The 22663-nt window shown below is 37.1% G+C and overlaps 1 protein-coding gene across 6 annotated transcripts in view; it reads right to left on the bottom strand.

The window, feature by feature from the left end:
* The window catches only part of lekr1 (Leucine-, glutamate- and lysine-rich protein 1), a 104041-nt gene that overhangs the window by 27988 nt on the left and 53390 nt on the right, over positions 1 to 22663 (bottom strand). For all 6 annotated transcript variants that reach the window (XM_028044604.1, XM_028044602.1, XM_028044607.1 and 3 more), the window contains 3 exons: positions 12897 to 12974; positions 11194 to 11357; positions 2714 to 2795 (listed from right to left, as the gene is read on the bottom strand). In XM_028044604.1, coding sequence (XP_027900405.1) covers positions 2714 to 2795; positions 11194 to 11357; positions 12897 to 12974 — 324 coding nt within the window. The remainder of the gene's footprint in view (positions 1 to 2713; positions 2796 to 11193; positions 11358 to 12896; positions 12975 to 22663) is intronic.

Below are 22663 nucleotides of genomic sequence, written 5' to 3'. Positions count from 1 at the left end.
TGCTTTTAACATTTACTCCCTTCATGTGTCGAGGAGTGTTTGTGTATCTCCGTGAGGCTGCACACACTTTTAAAAAGGTTCATTTTTCAAATGTTAGAAATGATGTCATCAAGACAAGGTTTGAAGGATTTGCTGCTGCATAAAATAACACTATAACCCAGGCAAATAAATAAACACTTGAAATGTGCTGCCCAGAAACGTTAAAAAATGATAGATTAGCGATAAAATGTATTCACTCTGCTGTGCCTTATTGTTGTTCTATATCACGATATTGTGAAGCCTCTACTGTCTATAGAGAAGTATCTTTGAAATTTAAGGTCAACAACAGTTTTTTTGTTGTTGTCCGACTCTGGGTGAGTTAAACACCTGATAAACAAACACATTAGTGAAAAAAACGTATTGATCCATATCAAAATGCAACTCCTCAGGACAGACAACAAAGTCTCTAACATCTCACTAACACAAAAATTTAAATAGTTGTCTTGAGATTCAGAGGTTTAATAGAATGGCAAAAGATCCCACTTTAACAAGAAAGCAGTCTTCTAAGCATGAGCTGCACAAGGCATAAATCTGTATCTGATGGGGGTCATAATTCACATCTGAAGTTTATCTGACCATAAACGTTTAAGGTGATCTAACTGTTCTGTGAACTATGCACAGGAATGCCACTGTTTCTGCAACTTTAACAGGGTAAACTTCCATAATTATTTCAGCATATTACAGGTGATGCTAAGCCAGCTAGCACTGAATATTAAATCCGACTCTGGGTGGTGATAATAATCCAGTATTGATCAACAAAAATGTCACTATAAAAAAGCTGAAGATAAGTTAAGAATTTTCCTTTTGGGGAGCTCATTTGATCTCTAATATTGGGACGGAGGCTAATGTCTGGAGATTTTGTGGATGGGTTTAGTTCAAACCTCCATCATCAAAGTTTACATTTTAGTCAGTGGGGTCACCTCTTATCTTGTTTTTTTTTTTAATCCTTACCAAAGAATCTGATTTACAGTGGAACCTCTGAATATAATAAATTTTTTAATTTGTATTTTGAAAATTTGTCTTGTAATAATTTTAATCAAAAACAAAACAAAGAAATGATCTCCTCTTAAGCATACACAAAATTGAAAATAAACTGTATTTCAGCATTTAGGTGAATGGAAAAACAAGAGGTAGGGAAATTAGTATATTTATTGTATTGGAAAGAAAAATATTAGGTTTGGGAAAAAAAAATCATTAGTACTTAACATCAAGGAGTGCTCACCCAATTTAAGGGCCACAAATTTCGGCATTGCTGGTGCTCCTTATGTCACTGTGTTTAGACTGTCTGGCAGCAGTCATGGTTCCCCCACAGGTTCTCTTGCCCGTGCTTAAAACAAGTACTATTACATTATTTCTGTACCACGTTATTTAGTGGGAGACAACAGATTGTTGAGGGTGATGCTGGTGCACAACTAAAGGTTTGCACTTTTGTCCCACATTGCACGCATCTCTTTGATGTGTGCAATCAAAGAGATTGCACACATCAGCCTCTTGGGTCGAGAGGCTGGTGGAGGCTTCTCAGCATCCACCAGCTTCCTGAGGAAAAGCAGAGAAAATCTTACACAAACCATGTGATGTGGAAATAGCATCAACATGTGGAGGCTATTGGCAAAACAAAGTCAGGATGGTGAGGAGTGCTTGCTATAACTACCCAGTACATTTGTGCGAGAGAGGAAAACAAATCAAGCTTTGGGCATTAAGGTGCCACTTGCATTTGTAAGAATTTGTATTTGTATGTGTTTGAAAGAAGAGGGTCCACTGCACTGCAGTGTATTGCAACAAGAGTAACACAGACCAAAGTAGCAAGCATAAACAAAAGAATTACTCAAAGCAGAGCCATGCAGCACATAGTAGAATAATCAAAATAATGTTGCCTGCTTCACCAGAAGGTGGTTAATGAATACACAAATTTAAATGCACAAATAAGAATGTAGGTCATATAAAATGAGCTAATTTAGCTTTTTTTTTCAACGGGTGTGACTTGCTATTAATAATTGCTCATTTGTATCATCATTAATCATTTCTTGTAATTTGCTGTAAATTATATGTTTTGTATGTTCTTTCATGTGTATGTCAATTGTCTTACTTTATTTTTTGCCATCAACCTGTCAGGGAACTACAGTTGAAAATTAGCCCTTGTGGCTCAAGCTGGCATATTTACATGGTTGTTTTAATGTAGTCATGTTGATTAATATTCATCAATTCAAACCATGGAGGCTATGTTTGCAGCATATGACCTCTTTAGTTATTCATTTGTGAATACTGTTGTCTAAAGACCGCCATATTTAGGAAATAAAACTCAAACCTGTTAAAACTCTGAGCCAATGTTGTTTCATCAGTTGGGTATATAAGAGCCACAGGGGTGTATTTTTCTGATGCCTTAAATCCCTGGCTAGACTTGTGAGTGAGTGTATATACATCACATCCTGTGTTGTTGCAGCTTAGTTGCCCCAGCGTGAGGAACGCAAGCATTTCCTAGTTTGGGTGGTGTCGGCAAGGCTCCACAGATTGTTCTGATTGGCTGAGGGAAATAAAGAGAACTGAGCCTAGCAGTGACCTGTTCTTCACCCAGCATTTTCCAAATACCACCATCCACCTGCGTTTCCATTAAAACATGTGTTTTCATGTTTCTGCAAGAGTGCTGTTTGCTTTGCCACATTCGGTAGAGACTTACATCAGCAGCTGAGTTAGGTGTTTTTTCTCTTCTTTCGCTTTCTGGAGCTCCACAGTGGAATGCTGCAGCTCCTCGCTCAGCTCTGTTCACACACAAAGAAAAATACACACAGATTTGAATTTACTCAATATGACAAAAAGCAGATCAGGGCTGAATTGATGTCAAGTTCCTCATCATAGGATGTAACAGAAAAAAGAGACGTGAGAGGAAATAGGCAGGCAGAGTATTCTGTCATGGTATTTCCTTAGACTTCCACATTTATTAAATAAAACATGGCGTGATGCATCACATCAGATCAATAAAAAACATTTTAATACAGAAATGTGGGCTTAATGAAAAGTATATTTATGCGTAAATATACTTTTATTGGCTTAAAGGTTCTTTTCAAAAGTTACTGAGACGGGCATATTGTAACAAAATGGTAAAGGCAGAAGAAATCTGTAAGGATGTAAATACATTTTACTTTACAATGGCTTCTAAGTAATGCTATTGGTGTCTTACTTTACTAACAGTCATGATACAGAGGGCAGACAAAACCTTTCCAAGAAATACATAAAATTGATAAAGTAAACGATGAACAGACATGAATATAAACGCATATTTAAACTAATTGGACGATGAGAGGCCAACACGATCCCAGGCAAATCTCCTGGTAGTTGAATCTGAGTTATTTTAATATAGCTGCTTTCCAGGCCAGTAGACACATTTGTTGAAACAGCAATCCTGCAAGAAGTGCTCTGATGCTATATTTCAAATTTAAATGAGGCCAGCAGCTTGTCAGAGTGTGGCACAGAACTTCCCACTGCTACAGGCAGAATTGGATATCATCTGAGAAAGAGCATTTGAGTTCCAGATCTGGACAGTGAATAAGACGAAGCAAGCCACAATCATCCTGGGCAATGTCATTTACAGAGCATGTTTACTTACTGAGCCGACTCCTTATTTTAAGATTTACATATTTAGTAACTTTCCTCATTATTTTTTTATTAATCTCAGCAGCATAATAGTAATTTACTTAGGTTGCAATTCAGTTCAAATTATCCTCTCAGACATGAACGGTCTTTATTTGAAATCAGTTCCTGGTGAAGTTTTCCTGAAGGCAGAAACTGTTTATTTAGGAGTTATGTTCTGCTTTAATGTGGAGCTACAACCTGTATGAAGTTATTTCAATGCTCTATCAAGTCTTCCTCCAAGAATGGCTAGGACAGCCCATTCACTAATCTGACAAATGAAGGTAATTGGTTGCAATAAATTTATATTTAAAAGGTTATAAATACATTTTTATACTACACTTTACAGATTTTTATTTGTGTGAATACATGCATCATATCAGATATGGTAAGCTTCTGGTTTTAATAGGACAAATTGTGGTCAAGAAATATTAATTATTTTACAAGGTTCTGCATTTTTAGTAACCTGTCTTTAGCATATACTAAAGTGGGAATTATGTTTAACGTTTCAGTTTTGTCTGACAATCTAATTACACTGAAAAAGTAGAATGGAGCTCCAACTTTAAAAAATGGTGTTAATTTGTCACAAGTAATTGAAAGAGGTTTGTCCAACTTACTTTGTTTGCATTTGTTTAACTTTACAGTTCAATAAACATGGTAAATTAAATTACATAAACTTAATTTGATTATTTGTGACCATTTAACTTGATACATTTAAGTTGGGTTAAAACTTAAACCCAACTTTTTACAGTGTTCTCTTTTTACAGTGTAGGGTGCAATGCTCAAACAAATAGCATTACAGTAAATATCATTTAAGAAACCACCCTCAAAAGTCAAACCTGGATCTTCCTGTAGAAGTATGTGCTTGTAAACATGTTTATGTCTGCAGTATTGAAAGAATTGCACCTTCTGAGAAGTGCAGCGGCTGGGGTCCTGGAGAGCACTCAAACTATCCAGTAATGTCAGCCTGACATTCGCTCTCTCCAGGTCTTTGTTTTGCTCACTCGCCCTCATCGGACTTTCACTCTTCATTCCTCTCTGAGTGCATCTTTCATAATCAGTCCTCTTTCTGTGGCTCGTTGTTGATCTCGCTCTCTCTCACTCGCCCTCTCTCTTGGCTCTCTCATCTTGTCTTTTACTCACTTCATTTCTCTCGGCAGGAAGAGAGGAGTGTAGGAGGTCCTACTCAAACCGGCAATACAACGATAATTGCTTTCTGGTCACCGTGACATGACAAGGTCCAAGCAGGGTAAAGCATCATGCTCTCTCTCTCGCTCTCTCAAACTCAAAGGCACACCAAAAACCACAAGAATGAATGACAAAACCTCCATGAACTGTGATGACAAAACAGCACTTGAGGATGCACACAGTTACACACTGCACAGACATGCCCAAACAGAAGAACTTGAGGGGAATAGTTGAGGGCTGAAATAGGGTTTGAAATTAAAGCCGCGCAGCCTTAAACTTTCCTCCCAGTGATAAACAGTAACATGCAACTTCATAGAAGCAACAATTACTGCAACTAACAGCAGTCTAATGTGATAGCTTTGAAATTGATGCTTACACTGCAACAGTTGCAATGTTGCAGTCTTATATACCAAAACCTCCGCTTAGACATTAATGGAATATCTCAAACCAAAATACTACATGGAAGATGAAAATGACTTATTAGGAAAATTACAACCATAATTACAGTCATCATAATAAGAAAGTACACCTTCTATCACGGCTATTATTTGCTTAAATGGTCTGATGTCTACCAGATTCTACATTGATTATTTAACTAAAACCTCAAGTGCACAAAAACACACACCTCAAATTGCACAACCTCATTTTATAAAACCACAATAAGACCAAAATAAAAAAAGAACCCCACACCTATTTGATTTGTCCAAAGCATGTGAACACCTAAAAGCCTCTGTCACATCACTTCCTATGCCCTGTTTATATGTGAGAAACTGAGTACATTTTGTGGAACCTCAAGTCCTCCCATGTCTCATGAATGGTATTTGTAACTTTATTTGGTGTATATGTGTCTATACTGCGCTAAACTGTATCAGTATTTTTTTTATAATACATCCGCTTCCTTTTCCATCTTGAGCTTTAATTTAAAAAAAATACTTTTAAGTAGCTTAATTGAAATTGTCATTGTTTTTAATTATTACCATGGTAATATTAATATTTGCAAGATTTGTAACACTTCACAAAAAATGAAATTACCATAAATGTACCATAGTATGTTAGATATCAACCTAACATACTCAGTGACTGTGCTAATAAAAATGGACTATTTACAGTGGTACAGTCTGTACTACTTTCTAAAATAAATTGTCATGGTATGTATATTCTGTCAAAATAGAACTTCCTTTGTGTAAAGAAAACAGAGTGGTGTGTGTATAGTTTATCCAGACTATTAAGTGATGGGATTATATATTTTATTTCTATGCACTAAGGTATGTAAAAATGACATTTTGATCCACAGACTCCGGTTGGAAAGGTTACCATCTTGTGTGGTGGCTAGATTCTAAAAATAATCTAAAATGTTGTTTGAATGGCCATCAGTGGGTAAAACTTCAAACTTTCAAACTGTGAAGATGTTATCAGCGGTGAGGTGGCTGTTTTTAATCTTAATCCAAATGCTAAATCTCAGGACATTTTTTCCCATTATCATTAACACAAACGTTGTGCAGATCAGCATCATATATGCTCTTTCAGAGATGTGACATACATGGTAAAGAATCCCAACAAGTCAACATGATTAAAAAGGGATGTACTTTCTTTTGTACCATGACTGTAGCTGCGTTTCTTTGCTTTAGCATAGCTGGACAAAATTCCTTATCATAAACCTTAGAACAAGTGTACAACCTATCCCAAAAAAACAAACTGCTGAAGCTTGAAAGACTGCTTAACTGAATTTTTACCAACAGCTGTTGCATATTGGCTTGAAAAAGTAAGCATCAACACATGTTGGATGGTCACTTTAGAAAATTATTGCTTCATTAATAGGATTAAATAACTTTGAAGGGCCTGTGAAAAGCCCTGATGTTGCCACTGAGTGACAGCCTTGACTGACAGTTTAATTGCTTGCTGTACTCTGCAGCGTTTGAACTCATGCTGCGTAAGGCTGTTGGAGCTTCAAAACAATTTTCTCCAAATATGCAACTCTCACGCTTTTCCAGTAAAAGCATTGCAGCAAGAAGCTTTTACTGGATCCTGTCAAGTTAGCACCTGATACCAGTTGAGATATATTGTTATTGTCCCCCAGGCCCACCCATTGTTCACTGCTGGACCCATAATCCAGAACAATAAAGAACATAAATTCACCATGAACCAGTCACAGCCAAATGTTCCTTGCAATACTTCAGGATCAGCTTTAATGACCAAGATTCTGTCCACAAACAAGGAATTTGATTTTGGTTTCCAAATGTTCACAGTGTACAGACATAAAGCATAGATACATAAAATTTAGAGAAAAAAAAAATGGAGGATAACAGGAACGGTATGTACATCTATTTGCACCCAAAGTTTTTTCGTCTGACAGATGAGTCAAAGGAGTTGATGAACAGCCAAGGAGCATTCCCAGTAAGCTCCAGAAAGACAAAGAAATAGCAAGCACTGTCTTTTCCATGAAAATAATAAGCAATGCACTCAAATGCAACGGTTTCTATAAATCCTCAATGAACAAGACTCCACTGCTGAAGGAAAAGCATGCTGAAGCTTGGTGAAATTATGCTGGGGAAGATGTAGACAAGCCAGAAAAATAAACTCTTAATTGTTTTCAGAGACAGAAATTAAAAGTGCTACAGCTTCCTGGTTATTTAGCTGAATTGAATCCAAGTAAAAATGAATGGAAGAAATGAAGATCACAGAACATAAAAATGACTCCTAGAACCTACAATATTGTAAGACAATCTGTGTGGGAAAATGGTCAAAATCTAAAGTTTTTTTCTTTTTTAATTAACATAATTAAAATAACACAGACACACTGGCCGTCTCCTTGGAGTTTACACCATGTGACACAACGCAGAGCTATAAAGAGAGCTCACAGTAAGTAAGAGTAATTTACATAGGTAGACTTGCTGACAGCAAGTCTTCCTTTACAGACATCCATAAACACAAGCATACATACACACAGTTGCATGCTGGAATTTTTATGAGGAACTACAGTACATTACTATAATATTATATTCTCAGGTTTGTAGGTATTACTGGCCTTTTTTGGGTGTCTGCCTAGTTTATTGTGGGTAATAAAAGTACACCATCTCCCGAGACACAGCGGTTTGTGGAAATATGTCAAATAATTGAACCACGGTAAAATCCTGAATCCTGGAGTGTAACTGTCTCTGCATAAAGAGTGTATTTGCTTAACTAGCCTTACCCTGAAGCTATAATGTTTATATTCCACATATAAAACTCAACTATGTAATTGTCAAATCTAGTCTCTGACATCTTCTATATATGGCTGAGGCAGTTGTAAGAATCGCAGTGCAGTAAGGTGATGCAATGAGAAATGTCTCACTCAGCTGCCCTCTGACTGTGAGGATATATGTGACATTTTTATACAGCTGCCATAAACCTACACATGCACAAGACTGGCTCCCAAGAAAATGGATACCTTATACAGTAGTTTTTGGATGGCCCTGTGTGTTGGCAGATGGCTCCGGTTCATGGATCGGTCAAACACGCTTAAATGCAAGCACTCATACACACACACGCACGCACGCGCACGCCAACATGCAAACGCAGACAGACAGAATCCTACACACCCTTAATTCAGCTTTGAAACTGTATTTGCTTTAACCTTTCCCCCATTTTGCAAAATGTTTAAAAAAAAAAAAAACTCCCACACTGTCAAATCTCTTTGAAAGCCACTTCTATGCCAAGCTGCACAACTTGTTTGCTGACAACTGCACAGAATAAACTCAGATTGTGTCTTCATTTTGCTGATTGGCTGCCTTTGTCTCGTTCAGTGTAAAATTCCACAGCCCTCAAGCTTGATCTGTCATCTCCTCCCTGTTCTTCCACGTCTAATCATAAACCACATTCATCCGTGCGTATTAGCCAGCCTCTTTATGTTCCTCACAGACTATTTTTCATTCCCTAGTCCCTCTAACTGTTGCTTGAGTATCACAGTGGGACACTGCCAGACAGCACTGTTTAGCAACAAACCAAGTCTCATCTCAGTTTGGAAGCACATTGTTTGTGGTTATTTTTTAATTAACAACAGGGATTTTCTTTTACAACGCTGGTACAATGGAACAAAGCATGGACAGAAATAAATCTGAATATTTCATTGCTTGGTCATTCTGAGCCAAAGTCTCAAACTCTGCCTTACTGGCTGTTTTTTCTGCTTTGTTTTATTATAAACATTCACAAAGTTCCTCTGACTGAGAAGAGAACTTTATGTGAATGAATCATAGATGTTCTTGAGTGTTACACTTACACTGGCTTCCACCTGGTACTTTAATTAACTTCTTTACTTCTTTCTACTGAGCCTGATCTAATCATAACTAGACAAGGAAAAGAGAAGTCTAACTGATTTCAATTTGAATGACTCTACAATAGGGATTCCAGCTATTGTTTAAACTCACTGCCAACTCCATGAAAGCATTTATAAATGCTGCATGTATGTATAAAAAAAAATAGTGATGCAGTTAATATTTGTGTGAAATAAAATATTGTCCAGTCCCTGTGCCATACAGGAAGGAGAGATGTTATTTGTCCTAAAGATGACGGTGCTTTGGTGAAAAATGTCTCATCCTGAGAACCAATACTAAGGACCTCATGAAGATGCCAACTGATGTAAGAGTTAATATTCTCAGAGAAACAAGTCATATATGTATTTGGAAAGGCCACTCAAAGAAAACAGGGACAAAGAAAAATGAAACTGTTTGGCCATAATAACCATTGCTAAATTTGGAAGAAAAAGACGAAAGCATACAAGCCTGAAGACACCATCCCAACTGTGAAGCATCCAGGTGGCAGCGTCATGTTTTAGAGAAACTTTGCTGCAGGAGAGACTGCTGCTCTTCTCAAAATAGATGGCATCATAATGAAAGAGCAATATGTTGAAATATTTAAGCAACAGTTCAAAACATCAGCAAAGAATGTAAAAATCTGGCACAACTGGATTGTCCAAATGTACAAGTGCCCTAATCATATTGCCAAATTAATAACAAAATGGCTTAAGAATAACCAAGTCTACATTTTGCGGTGGCCATCACAAAGATCTTCTCTACCACATACAAATAAAATGTATCTAAACTTATGAATTTGAAATTTTAATTTAAAAATCTCTTATTATTCTGTCATTTAGAGTAAAAATACTCAAGTAAGCTTGGGAAAAAAACATTTAAAGTTTAGTTTGATTTAAGTAAGAGAAAAAGGGTTCTGTGGCAGAACTTGTAAGTATTCTGTTCTGTATTCTGTTTTTTTTCTAAGCCCAAAATATTGTGTTAAATGCAACAGATTTTGTCAGGACTCATAACTGTGATAAATACTACAGATATTGTAACAAAATTTCAGTCCTTCTACTTAATACCAAAACAGTTCAAATACCCTCAAAGAGCAAAGAGCACTGTTTTTAAAGACCATTTTAAAAAGCTACAAAATGCTTGAATACCAACGAGTAAACAAATTAGGATCTTTTTAAAATCTTTGCTTTATAGTGGTTTTTTGGGTACTTTTCTCCCCCTATAAACTTATGAATTAATAGCTCAACTTCTCTAAACAACATTCACATAAAGCTGAGTTGAACGTCCATCTTTGTAGCAAACCAGGGTTTCTTTCCACTGTGTATTTAAATGGAGGGGTGTGCGTGCATGCTCAACTCTCTGTGTGTAGTTTATTGTATCTGTTGGTATGTGCAGCAGCTGCTTTCATGATCATGTATCAGAACAAACACATACTCACATGGCATCAATACAAACAGAGGACTTCTCCACTGTTGGATTACTTTATGTTCTTCCTCTTTCAAGCCATATTTCCATTTTTCTCTTGCGTGTGTGCACCTATACAAACACATGAACACCCACCTCTACACGCACAGACTTGGCAGCTGTTTAGAGCATGCAACAGAGAGAAAAAGACCCACCCATGAGGTGAGCCGGAGGTTAGCGGTCCTTGAGGCATTTACTGTCAGCATTAAACACACACACACACTGCAGTCATACTCCTTTAACTAGAATCCCTAATTAATTTCCTTCTTTACAGTTATTACACAAATGTACCCGTGAAAACATACGCCATCTTGCCAAATTAGGAGTTTGTTTATTAAGTTTAAACCAGCGGAGACACACCATTAATCCCCAGCAGTCTGTGTAACAGTTAAACTAATATTCAGTCCTGTTGAAAGATTATTTGTTCAATTTTTTTTCCTCTTTTCCTCCATGTCACTTCCCACTCAGTTGAAACTTTGCACTAACATACACTCGCTACATTGCCTTTCAAAATAGACTCAGTTTCAGATTGCTTCTTAATGCATGGGTATGCGGGTGTGTGTGTGTGTGTGCGTTGATGAGTAGGTTTTACCTGAAAAGCCCTGTTTGCAGTGCTGCAAAATCTGAGAACTGAAAGTCTGCCAAGCCCCAGTCAGCTGATGAAGGAAACCCTGTAAGTCTGTGCACCCGCTACCACAGAAGTGGAGAACGGTCAGAGTTTTTCGGAGGATCTGCTGCAGCCGCACACATGCAACTCTAAAGCAAAATAACAACAAGAATTGAACATTGATGGATACCAAGAGAACCGCTAATTTACAAAAAAGTAACCATTTTGATATACACTCATTAGCCACTTTATTAAGTGTTAACAGAAATTGCCAATCAGTAAATCATATGGTAGAAACTCAGTATTTAGGCGTCTGGTAATGGCATTTTAGATTTTGGATAATGGCAAAGTGGCATATCTGAAAGTTACAAGAACTTGTGAAAACAATTTATTGTTTCTTTTATTTTCCCAAAAAAGTTTATTTATTCTTAAATTACTTGTTACTTGCAAGTCAAATTAAAAGATGCAATAAGTTCAGAAACTATTAATCTTAGCCACCGGAACATAACATTTTATATTCAGTGTATTACAGGGTATAATTTTACAACCACAACATGATAAGACGTGATGTAGAAAATTTATGAAACATATTTTACCATTGAACATTAACAGTCACTTGTATCATAAAAAAATCTAAATCTGATTTAAAAAGTCTAGTTAAAATAAAGATAAAGTAACAATGATACCACAAAAGAAGGCACACTTTTTATAACACTTTTACATTTATATACACAATCACAAGAACGCCTGTCATCAAGCCACAAACTAATGTAAAGCTTGTAAAACTAAAATGTTTGAAAAGAACATTTTGTTACTCCAAAAACATTTCTAGGGGAACATGTGAGTGAGAACATGTTGAACTCTTGATCTAAAAAATGGTATTCCTTTATAAATACTGTGATTGTGACACAAAGAGATGCAGGGCTGTTATTTCTCTAATTTAGGGTTTGAAACTCAAAGTGATCCGTTGAATTTTGTACAGAAGACGGGTGATAAGGCAGCCTCTGAGCTGGTCTCTGGGGCTTTGTGCACTTGTGCGTGCAGAGTGGATGAGGAGCCTGGGCACTGGTTGTCACGAGAGTCAGTTTTATAATGTCAAATGACATAAATCATAAGGCTGACAGCCCCAAATGGAGGAACAGATATGAGCCAGATATGTCATCTGAGATAAAGTTAAAAGTAAAAAGCAGAGACACAGAGAGACTGCATGCATTTGACCCCGGATGATTTACTCATGTAGAATTTTTCAATGTCAGCAGGGTGATCAAAACGCGCTATTTCCTTGACATCCCATCTCTTCTCTCCCAGTCACGTCACCTCTCCCACCATCCTGTCATCCACACATGTCTTTTTCAGTCTCTCTCTCCAGTTACAGGAATTAACCCATGGGTCAGATGAATTAACGTTCCCGTCTATGTTTTTTCCCACTTTTGTTGCATCGTTTTATCATTTCTCTCAGTTTGTTGGTATCAGACATCATCTCCCTGCCATGTACAGTATCCGTCCAATATGCACATAGCCAAGAAGAGTTTCCTTTTTTGTGTGTTGGTTTTAAAAAGAGATGGACATTTCCAGTTGTTTTTACAAAACATACACTCGCTGTTTTTATCAAACACTACGTACTCTCTCAACCTCATGTCGTCAAATTGTATTTCTATTCTTGCACTGTTTTCATGTACCATCCTTACCTGAGTGTTTCAACATTCTGCTTCTCTTTTCCAAGTTTCTGTTCTGTCTCGTCCTTTATGTCGTCTGCTGTCTCCAGCCTGTCAAGGAACAAAACAAGAGAAAAGTGAGGAAGTGAACGTGAAGTGTCAGCAGCAATGTATTCTCATTAGAGAACCTCAACTGAACTTAACATCACTTAACTCTCACAAGGGGGAAATTAGCTTATAGGCAATTTATCTTAATGATCCACATGGACGGATGGTGTTGTTAAAATGGAGAGATTAAAAATTTAAATGTTCCTCATAAGTGACTGATATGAAGAGATGGGTTTCCTCCCAAACTTTAATTGTGTCTTGGACACAATAAACAGAAATTGATCTGGGGGGAATAGTCAATAGCAAAATTTCCTTCTAAACTCATTCTTGCAAAATTGGAAATCTAGCATATTAACACGTTAGCAAATTAAGCAGTGTGCAAAAGTCTACTGAACCAAGCTAATGCAGCTGTCAGTGGTAATCCATCCTATTAACTGGTCTCATGGTCACCAATAATTCAGACATTAATGAGTAAAAGTTTATGGCCCAGGCAACTTAAAAATTCCTCTAGACTGAAAACAAATTTTCTTTAAAGGTGTGACATTTACCAAAGAGCACCAGTGTTGCTTCTGAAGCACCAATCATCGCTCAACACAATACGCACCCAAGACCAAAGTAATGATAGCAAAGTTTCCGGAAGGAGATTGAATTCGTAAATTAAATATTTATCATGTGGTTTTATAGTAAAGAGGAGGAAGTAGAACAGTTGTTCTCTGACGACAACAGCTTAAAAACCTCAGAAGCTGGTACTCTAGCCAGGGGTTTAAATGGTCTCTGCGGAAAGCTTACTCTGCCTGTAATTCACCACAGCCAGGAATGACTAACTGGGACAAAATCTGTAACTCAAATTCTGGCAACATTTGGGCAAACGATTAAGGTTTTTCTTCTTTTCTGAACCAGTAACATTTCCCACAAACAACTTTGTCACCAAAGAAATTGCTGTCAAAATATTATTCCCATGAATGTGTGTAAGTATATCTACAGATTATTTCCAAATAGACTTTTGGCATTAAGAGATCACTTCAAACTAATGTTTCACATTTGACAGTTGAAAGGTAAGAAAATATTCAAATGACATCTGCAGTCAAACATTATCTCAATTTGAATTGGAGACAAAAATAAAAAAGCAATGCAGTGAAATTATTATTTTCTCATTTGGTAAACAACACCGACAGTCACCTTGTTGGTTTGGCTGTTGACTCTTCTCTAGCCTATTGTCGTAGCTGTAGTAGAAACCGTGTTGTGTATTTGTCCTTAAGGTCTGAGTTGTCTCTTCATTCAAATAAAAACAATTTCACAGTCCTGAAATAAAAGGTATTTCAATCTAACAAACTAGTGTAGTTATTTTTGATAAGTGAGGGCAAATTGATCCTTGCTACCTGTCCTTATTTCCGAGTTTCCACCACAAATTATCTTTACAGTAAAAGTACTCACTACATCTATTTTCTGTTGTTAATAAGGATTCACACATGCACTAGAAATATTTTTATAAAACATGTTTTCTTTTTTTTGTCAAAATTACAATTCAGTCTGTAATTACAGAGGAAATATCCACTAGGGTTATGACTCAGAAGGCTCTTTTTGTTAAAAAAAAAAAAAAAAAGGGGCATTCTTCACATGAAAATATATTTAATCCAATTTAAAAACCAAAAGAAAGAGCAATCATAATTTCCTTATTTTTATGCTTTCACATTTTTCTGGTAGCTGTAGAATATGGTGAACAATCAGCTTTAATGTCCTTTTCCAGAGACGGGACCAATCAAAGCTTACATATTTTTACAAAGCAGTTTCACATGGCAAAGTGAGACTGTGTGACCTGGACCAGCAAAAGCACATTCTGTTCCTTCATGTGACGCCACAAAATAAGTCCTGACAGCAAGATGGAGAAAAGAGTAAACATAATAAGCACCACTGCTTACGCAAAGCAGACTAGACAAATAGACGCTAACAGCAGATAGATGATAACCATGAAGTTCACATGGGAAGTGCAACTGGAATGACATATCAATCTTGGCAGGGGATTTTCTGCTTCTTTCAAACATCATTCTCAACATCGAACACAGTCTCATCAAAAAGTATGCAACATAAATTTATTGGTAAGCCACAAGGGAAAACTTATTTGACTTATCACAATGATAAGAAGTGTAGGTCCAGATGGGTGTCTGAGATTATTTCTTACAAAAGTATCCGTGTTCACTCAGGCTTTAATTGGACCTAAAAAAAAAAGAAATCTAACTAAAACCTTATTTCCATTCCACTGGTACATTTAGAAATTATTTTCAGTTTATTTCTTATAGGAAATAGGCCTTTCACAAAAGATAATAAATAAATCTTAAATAGCATGTAATAAAATGTCAACGTCTATGTAAAAATGTGATTTAGATAGAGAATATTTGTTTGAAAAACACTGACGCTGGGATATCCATGTAATGTAGTTTTGTTTGTATTATCTAAAATGAATAATACCCTAATGATATGAAGCATACCTATATAAATGTTACCACAACAAAGTGAACTATGTCAGGAAATTTGCAGTATGACCTGTGCACAGGTTGAGAGCTGCAAGGCAATGTTCAGCGATAGGTTAAATATAACCTATCGATGCAAACTGCCAGATACATGGCGGGCAATCTATATAGCAAAGCAGATGGTCTTGTCTTGCTCACCAGGCTGAAATAACAACATCAGTTCCACTGCCTGTACCATCAAGGACATGCAGAAAGTTAACACAGACAGGCATGAACACGGTAGGAGGGAACTACCTGGGTTAGGACTTTCTAATCGGCACACTGCGGCTGCAGAGAGAACAAAAAGCACGAACAGAGAGAATTATAGCTTAAAAGTCCATTTACTAATGAAGCAGTCACTTTCAGCTGCTGTTTATGACCACACGAGAAGTCATGATATGACCTTATTGAAAGTTCATGTTCTGTAATAATAAACCAGCCTTTCTGACAGAATGAAGCTTGGGGATTTGGATCTATCTTGCATGTGTTGAAGTGAACTTGTTATTCTTTCGGATGAGTGTGTTTGAAACAGCTAGGAAGCATATTTAAAAGTAACAATCTGCTTCAATTAATAATGTATTATAGCTTCAGTGTGTGTGCATTGATGAGAGTGATGTCCTTTGTGATTCTTATTTAGGGCTCAGTCTGACACTTTCCGGTTCTTTGCTTGCTAAAAGTGTGTCTATGGAAGGGCATGTCTTTGACTTTTCTAGTGACAGCAGACCAGACTCCCACTGTTCACCCTCCTGTACCAGCCACGCTCAAAGCAAAATCAGAAAAAACACTGGCTCCAGAGGGGAATGCTCGCGTGAAAACACACACATCCGCCTCGCGTGTGTACAGGCACATTTTACGTGTCTGTGTATTTTACAGATGAATCTGCGTGTGCTTTGCGTGCATGAGCTCCAGCTCCTATTCCCCAGGCAGTGGCTGTCAGTGGAATAACTAGGTAGGGCATATCCAGAGTGCATGTCAGATTGGAGTACCCCCTACCAGAAACCCAAGTCGACTGTCCCATCAGGACACATCATAAACACTCACGCACACACAAACAGACAGGAGCTCACATCAACAATGCTAATCTCAGCCTCAGTGTTACCATGACCTACCAAATCAAATATTTTTTGTTTTTTCAGGTGTGTGTGTCAGGAGAGACTTAGTATTTTTTTTCCTCCTTCCACATATTTCAACGGTTTGGGAGAAAGGTCAGAATCACAAAGTCAAACTGAACATCCTCCAGCAAGTTTATTTCCAGTGAGTGAGCACAAAATGTTCCATGTCATTATGTTCTTTTATATTAATCTCAATAAAGACCTCATGATGTGATAAATCTGTCTGCCTATTTTAGCCACTTTTTTTCTGATGAGTTACATTTGTGCACCAAATCCTTTGTTTAGAATTTTCTGCTTTTATTTGATTTTTAATGTTTCAGGGAACACGTTTGTTACATTAGATTTATACTCCCTGTTCAGGAAAGAGTGTTTTGCTTCAGTTATTAAAAGATATTTGATATTCTTTATTTTCAGTGTTCTCCAAATCTCAATTCAACTTTCAAATAAAATGAATGCTATCTAATCAGATATGTTCTATTTCATCTTGGCTGACTCAAGTGTGAAGTCTTTAAAATACAAGTTCAAGTTATTAGAGCACAAATCCAAGACAAGACTAAAGTCTTTAGAGCATGAATCCAAGTAAAGTCTCAAAACTAGAGCAAGAGTTAAGTATCAAGTCCCAAGTCTTTAGTTAAAGAATCTTAATCTGAATCAAATCTCAAGTCTTCTCAGTATGACTTCACCATGTAGCTCAGTGGTAGAGCAGGAGCAGCATTTACTGAAGCTATAGTCCTCAGTGCAGCTGTCCCCAGTTCAAAGGCATGTCTTCCCCTTCTCTCTCTATGCTTCCTCCTGTCCAGCTAGTTGAATAAAGGTCATTAGTGACATAAAAATCTTTCAATAGATTACTTTCAAAAACGTAAAGCTTTTGAAATGAAAATGAATACACACGAGGTTTACGGATGTTTTTCCTCAACAACTTGGAAGGATGCTTCAGTTGGACAACAAGAAACAAAAAGTGCGATGCAAAAATACAGTGGTACATTTTGGTGTACATGTCCAGATGTACACAAAATAAGTGCAAATTTAAACATATTTTAGGAGTTTCTAACATTATTGTACTTCTGTTAGATCTTGTAATGCTTTAATATGAATGTGTTTAGTGTGTGAGGTTGTGCACAGTGACACCTGCTTGTGTATCTTTTGTTTTTTGGGTTATCTAGTAACCATCCTAGCGATGCCATAACAACGATAACCAAAACAACGATGACACACACACACACACACACACACACATGCAGAAGCGCAAAGTACGAGTAATATCATATAACAGCTAACCAAATTAGCCAAGGGGTCAGAGAATGCGTTTGTCTTCCAACTTGTCATTCTTGATTAACATTTCTCTATCGCAACATGTTTGTTTGTGTTTCATTTGTATGTTTGGGTTGCTATGCTACTGTTTCATCAAATAATTGCCGATTACCAAATGAGATAGCTTACTGAGTGTGCGTGCATGCGTGCTACTGTGTGTGAGACTGAGTTTAGGAGAGACTGTTCTATCACATATACACAGAAATCCGCAGAACCTCAAACACTGTTCCAGTTTATTGTGTTGTCATGAACCCCACTATAAACTGGAGCCATTAGAGCTGATCAGTGATCCTCCACCAAGGAGAGCTCTCCTTTCATGCAGTAATGTTTACTGCACACACACGCCCACCCCCACGCACGCATGCACACACACGCCAGCGCACCCCTCAGACTGTGTGTGTGACAGATGTAGAGTCTATGTTTGTTCAGTGCAGTAACATGAACTTGAAGTTGGATTTCTGCTGATACCTCACAAGCAGGCTGTGACGGCTGCTCGACTCAGTTCCTAGCAGACATGACATATTACCTAACACATACACAAACAGAGGGGAATTAACAGTGTAGTGACTGGATCATTGTTTGTTAGGTAGCTAGTGGAAACTGCAAATTGGAATAAAACCACAAGTAGCGCTTCCCTCAGAGTTCTTCCTTGTTACAAATAGATGCCTTTCTGTTTGTCATCCAGTCCTGCTCTTCCACCTGTGAGCTGTCTTATCAGCGTTGCAATCCAGATCCCAGATGTGTGCGTGTGTGTGTTTCTCTTTGTGTGTTCTCTTGCACATTTTTATGACAGCTTCTTTAATACCTGCCAAGCCTGGTTTTGATTGATTCTGTGCACAGGGATAATTATCCTACCCACTGCAGGTGTATGTGGGTGTATGTAAGCATGCTCCCAAACACACAGAAATAGCCACAGAGTCAGATGAAGGCATATACAGACTCACACCAAGACATGAAGTTGGATTCAAGCATGTGACCAGCTAGCTGGGGGAAAATAAGCGATGCGTGTCAAATTCCCAGACGCTTCTCTCAACGCCACAAGCATGCTCACAAGCTACGTGATATGTTTCAGCCTGTCATCAGTTAGAGAAGCTGTCTGCCCACATACTATCAGGATTTTTTTTCATATTTTATTGTTCATACCCCTTGATCTTTTCTTTAACCTCTATGCCTTTTTAAAAGGAAATTCATCTTCCCACTACTCTCTCTTGTTCTTTGTCCCCTACTCACACAGTAAAAGAACCAAGGACCAAGTGAATGTGATAAGCCTTACATTTCAGTCCCAGCTGATGTAACCTTGTGTGAGAACTGTGAAAAGCAGACAAGTGCTGGTTTTGGTGTAAAATGGAACATAACTTATCATTCTGTTGCACACATACAACATCAGTTTTGTTTTAAACCTTGGAAAAGTTTCATTTAATAACTAAGATCCACATTCTGAACACATTCAAAGAGATTAAAAATGTTATGCCTTTTATGCCACCTCAATTTCAAACTTGTATACGTTATTTTCATGTAGCAGGATCTGATCAAATCTAATCAATAAGGGTCTTTGTAATCTTTAAACAGAATAGAATAGAATAGAATAGAATAGAAAAGAATAGAATAAAATAGAATAGACCTTTATTTGTCTTAAGCAATTACATCCGAAATAGACTGACTTGTATTGTCTCTGCACCTTTACCAGGAACATTGCAGCTAACATCAGTTCTGGTGTCTATCCTCAAAGCAGCATGTTTTGCACTGAGGCAGATTTTCTGTGATACTCTTTACTCCTTACATCTTCTTTGCGCCAGACAAACTTTAGGTGCATTACCATCACCTGCTGAACAGGAGTTTGTGCGTCATTGCTACCAGTGAGCTAAAAATGAAGGAATTAAAAAAGGTGTTTACATGAATCAGTTTTAAAACATGTATTTTTTATTGTAATTAATTTATTGAGATTACTGGTTAGATGTCCCAGCCCTGCGTTTTTGTGTCATTCTCATTCCACTCCTTCACCACTGTGAGTCATGTGTTACCCAAGTTTTATTGGGTACAAAAAAAGAGTTGTCTGCCATTGTGCTAACTACGTCTCAATTTGTCCTTCCTTTGGGGAGGTTTTGTACTGGGTTTCACAACTAATAATTTAAAGAAATGTTCTGTGATCTGCAAAGGTCAATTGTAAAGTCAGGTGAGTATAATATTGTTTATATTATGCTTGTATTTCATGTTTCTGGAGTGGTCCAAATATGAATAAAAAACACAATCAATGAAACTATGGTGTTCACAGGGATGAAATTGGAGGAACATACTGGGGAGGTCAATTTTTCCAAAGTTATTGTGTTTCAATTTAATGTCAAATGAATTTATTACTTATTTAATTGTGGCAGTCCGAATTACCTTCCTTTTCTTTAACGTCATTAACAAATTGCTACAGATTTCCTAAGGACTTGCATCACAGACTGAAAGTGTGTGAAAATTACTTTGCTGACCCACTTGCTCCAAACAGAACTGGGAACCAAAAGGCCAAACTAGTAAGTTAATAAGTTTTAAATATTGATATGCAATGATCCTTCAAACTGCAGTAGATAACTTTATCATAGCCAAAACTAGAAGCCTACCGGCACAACATACACACACACACACGCCCACCAACAGGTGACATTTTTAATGAGGTCTGGTTTATGAGGAGGGTGTGTTGTTATATAGTTACCAGTCGGGTTCTTCAACATTACTCATTTATTTAAACCTGTCAGAGTCCCTTTGACATGTCACATGTTATTATTTTTGAATAACATGGGATCAAATTTGAAAATTACAGTAAATATGAGCAAACATGTTTGGGAAAAGTACATATGTCAGAAGTCGGTATAAAGATGGATAACAAAACGTGCCAGTAAAACTGTTACAGAAAAATATCAGAAGATTCAGAATGCTTGCATATTTAAAACAAGTAATCATTTAACTAATCAAAACAAATGTGATTTAATTATATATGACATGACAGAAGGAAAAAAAGGACATACGGTTTACCATATAAAAAAAATGAAAACAAAGAACTGCCATATTCCTAAATAACCATTATGAACACAGAAAGAAAAAAAGGGTGTGACAGACAGTAAGCATCTTTTTTGGGGATTTTACATAGGCCTCTCATGCATCATTGTGTCATGCCATATAAGCTTTCCCTGAACTTTGACCCCCGACTCAAAGCAGGCCTTATGGGCCTGAGCACCACTGCTAGCACTGTGCTTGTTGGCGTGTTTGTTTTCATTAGACACAGAGAAGATTTCAGGGAGAGATAAGCAGCTTACATTAGGTCAAAGTGAACTGGTTCACCAGTTTACTGTATACAGATAATTACATACGTCCAGCTGGGTGAAAAACACCAGCTGTGGCACCCGCTTACAGGAGTGCTACAAAAATGAGGACTGAATATCCATAAAGGACCAAACTATCCTAAATGTATTCAGCCAAATGCAGCTGTTTCTGTGGTGCTTGTGGAGTAAGAAAGTATAAATGGATTTAAAAATTTGTATTTAACAGGCCTAAATTTTGTTATTGCTAGTAAATTGTAATTTTGCAGTAATTTTATTTTGCAGGTTTGAACAAACAGTATATAAAAGCTTTAAACCGTCTGAAAAATTCAGCTAATGGCTTAAGTCACTTGACTCCTAGAGATTAAATAGTTTCTCAAGAAGATTTTGTGGCACTAATAACATTGGTCAGAAATGATCAGAAAAGAAGGGGGCAAGATACTAAACATATTATTTACCTGGACCTACACATTTCTCCCGAGTTATTTATTGTGTGCGTTTTAGCTACCATATCGAACGATGCTGTTTATAGAAAGTATATTCATTGACTCAGTCTTGCTCCTCCTGTAGCAACTAGAAATAATTTTACTACTGTTTGCAAAATATTCAAACTTGATCTTTTGTGCAGCTTTAGTTAACTGAGGAGATGTATACGTTGTATCCCAGAAATTAAAGTCTAAAACAGAAAAACCTGCATTCGGAAAACTGGATCTGTAATACTTTTTTAAATCACTTTGCCAACACAAAGCAGCAATTGAAAACGAGTTTCAATAAGTCTCACAATAAATTCACTCCACAGCATAGGTTAAGTTACTCCAAAGTCCCTAAAAAGGTGTCTTTATAAGGAATTTGTCATGAACTTCATAGTTGAAAAAACAGAAGCTCTAGTTACAAATATACAACATGATGATTTTCAGTCAAAACTGCAGATTTATTTTTATTAATTCAAACTCCTGGTTGGTAAATAAATAAATAAATTAAGGTGGACATGTTCCAAAAGATGGTTGTGCACAGAGAAACACATCAGCACCAGCTCCCTTGTTTCTCTCATCTGCTAACGATCCAGACTGATTCTTTTAATTCGTCCTTCAGAACATGTGCTCTTCATGTTCCTTTTTATGTTCTCTTCAACCTTTACACTTCATCCGCTTCATGCAATCAGCAAAGCAACAAGATTAGAGCAGCATGTTTCGCTTTCAAAGCACTTTTATTGTTGTACAGGCCATATTTGATACAGTGAATATCACTGGTGCGAAGTCAGAGCCAACCCCTTTACTTCAAGTCCCGTCTTTGGTCTGAGTCTACCTGCTTGCTGCAGAAAGTTTAATACAATTGCATGTGTCTAATTGGGAAAAGGAGTGATGCAGAATGATTTCCAGAAATGACATTACAAATTCGATATCTTAACTCTAAAAGAGAAAGGAAAAACTGAATCCTTATACTGTTGAGGCTGTTTCTGTGTC

The sequence above is a fragment of the Xiphophorus couchianus genome, chromosome 18, assembly GCF_001444195.1.
Source record: "Xiphophorus couchianus chromosome 18, X_couchianus-1.0, whole genome shotgun sequence".
Taxonomy (NCBI): Eukaryota; Metazoa; Chordata; class Actinopteri; order Cyprinodontiformes; family Poeciliidae; genus Xiphophorus; species Xiphophorus couchianus.
The sequence above is the reverse complement of the archived record's forward strand: the minus strand, read 5'-3'. Positions and strand labels throughout refer to the sequence as shown.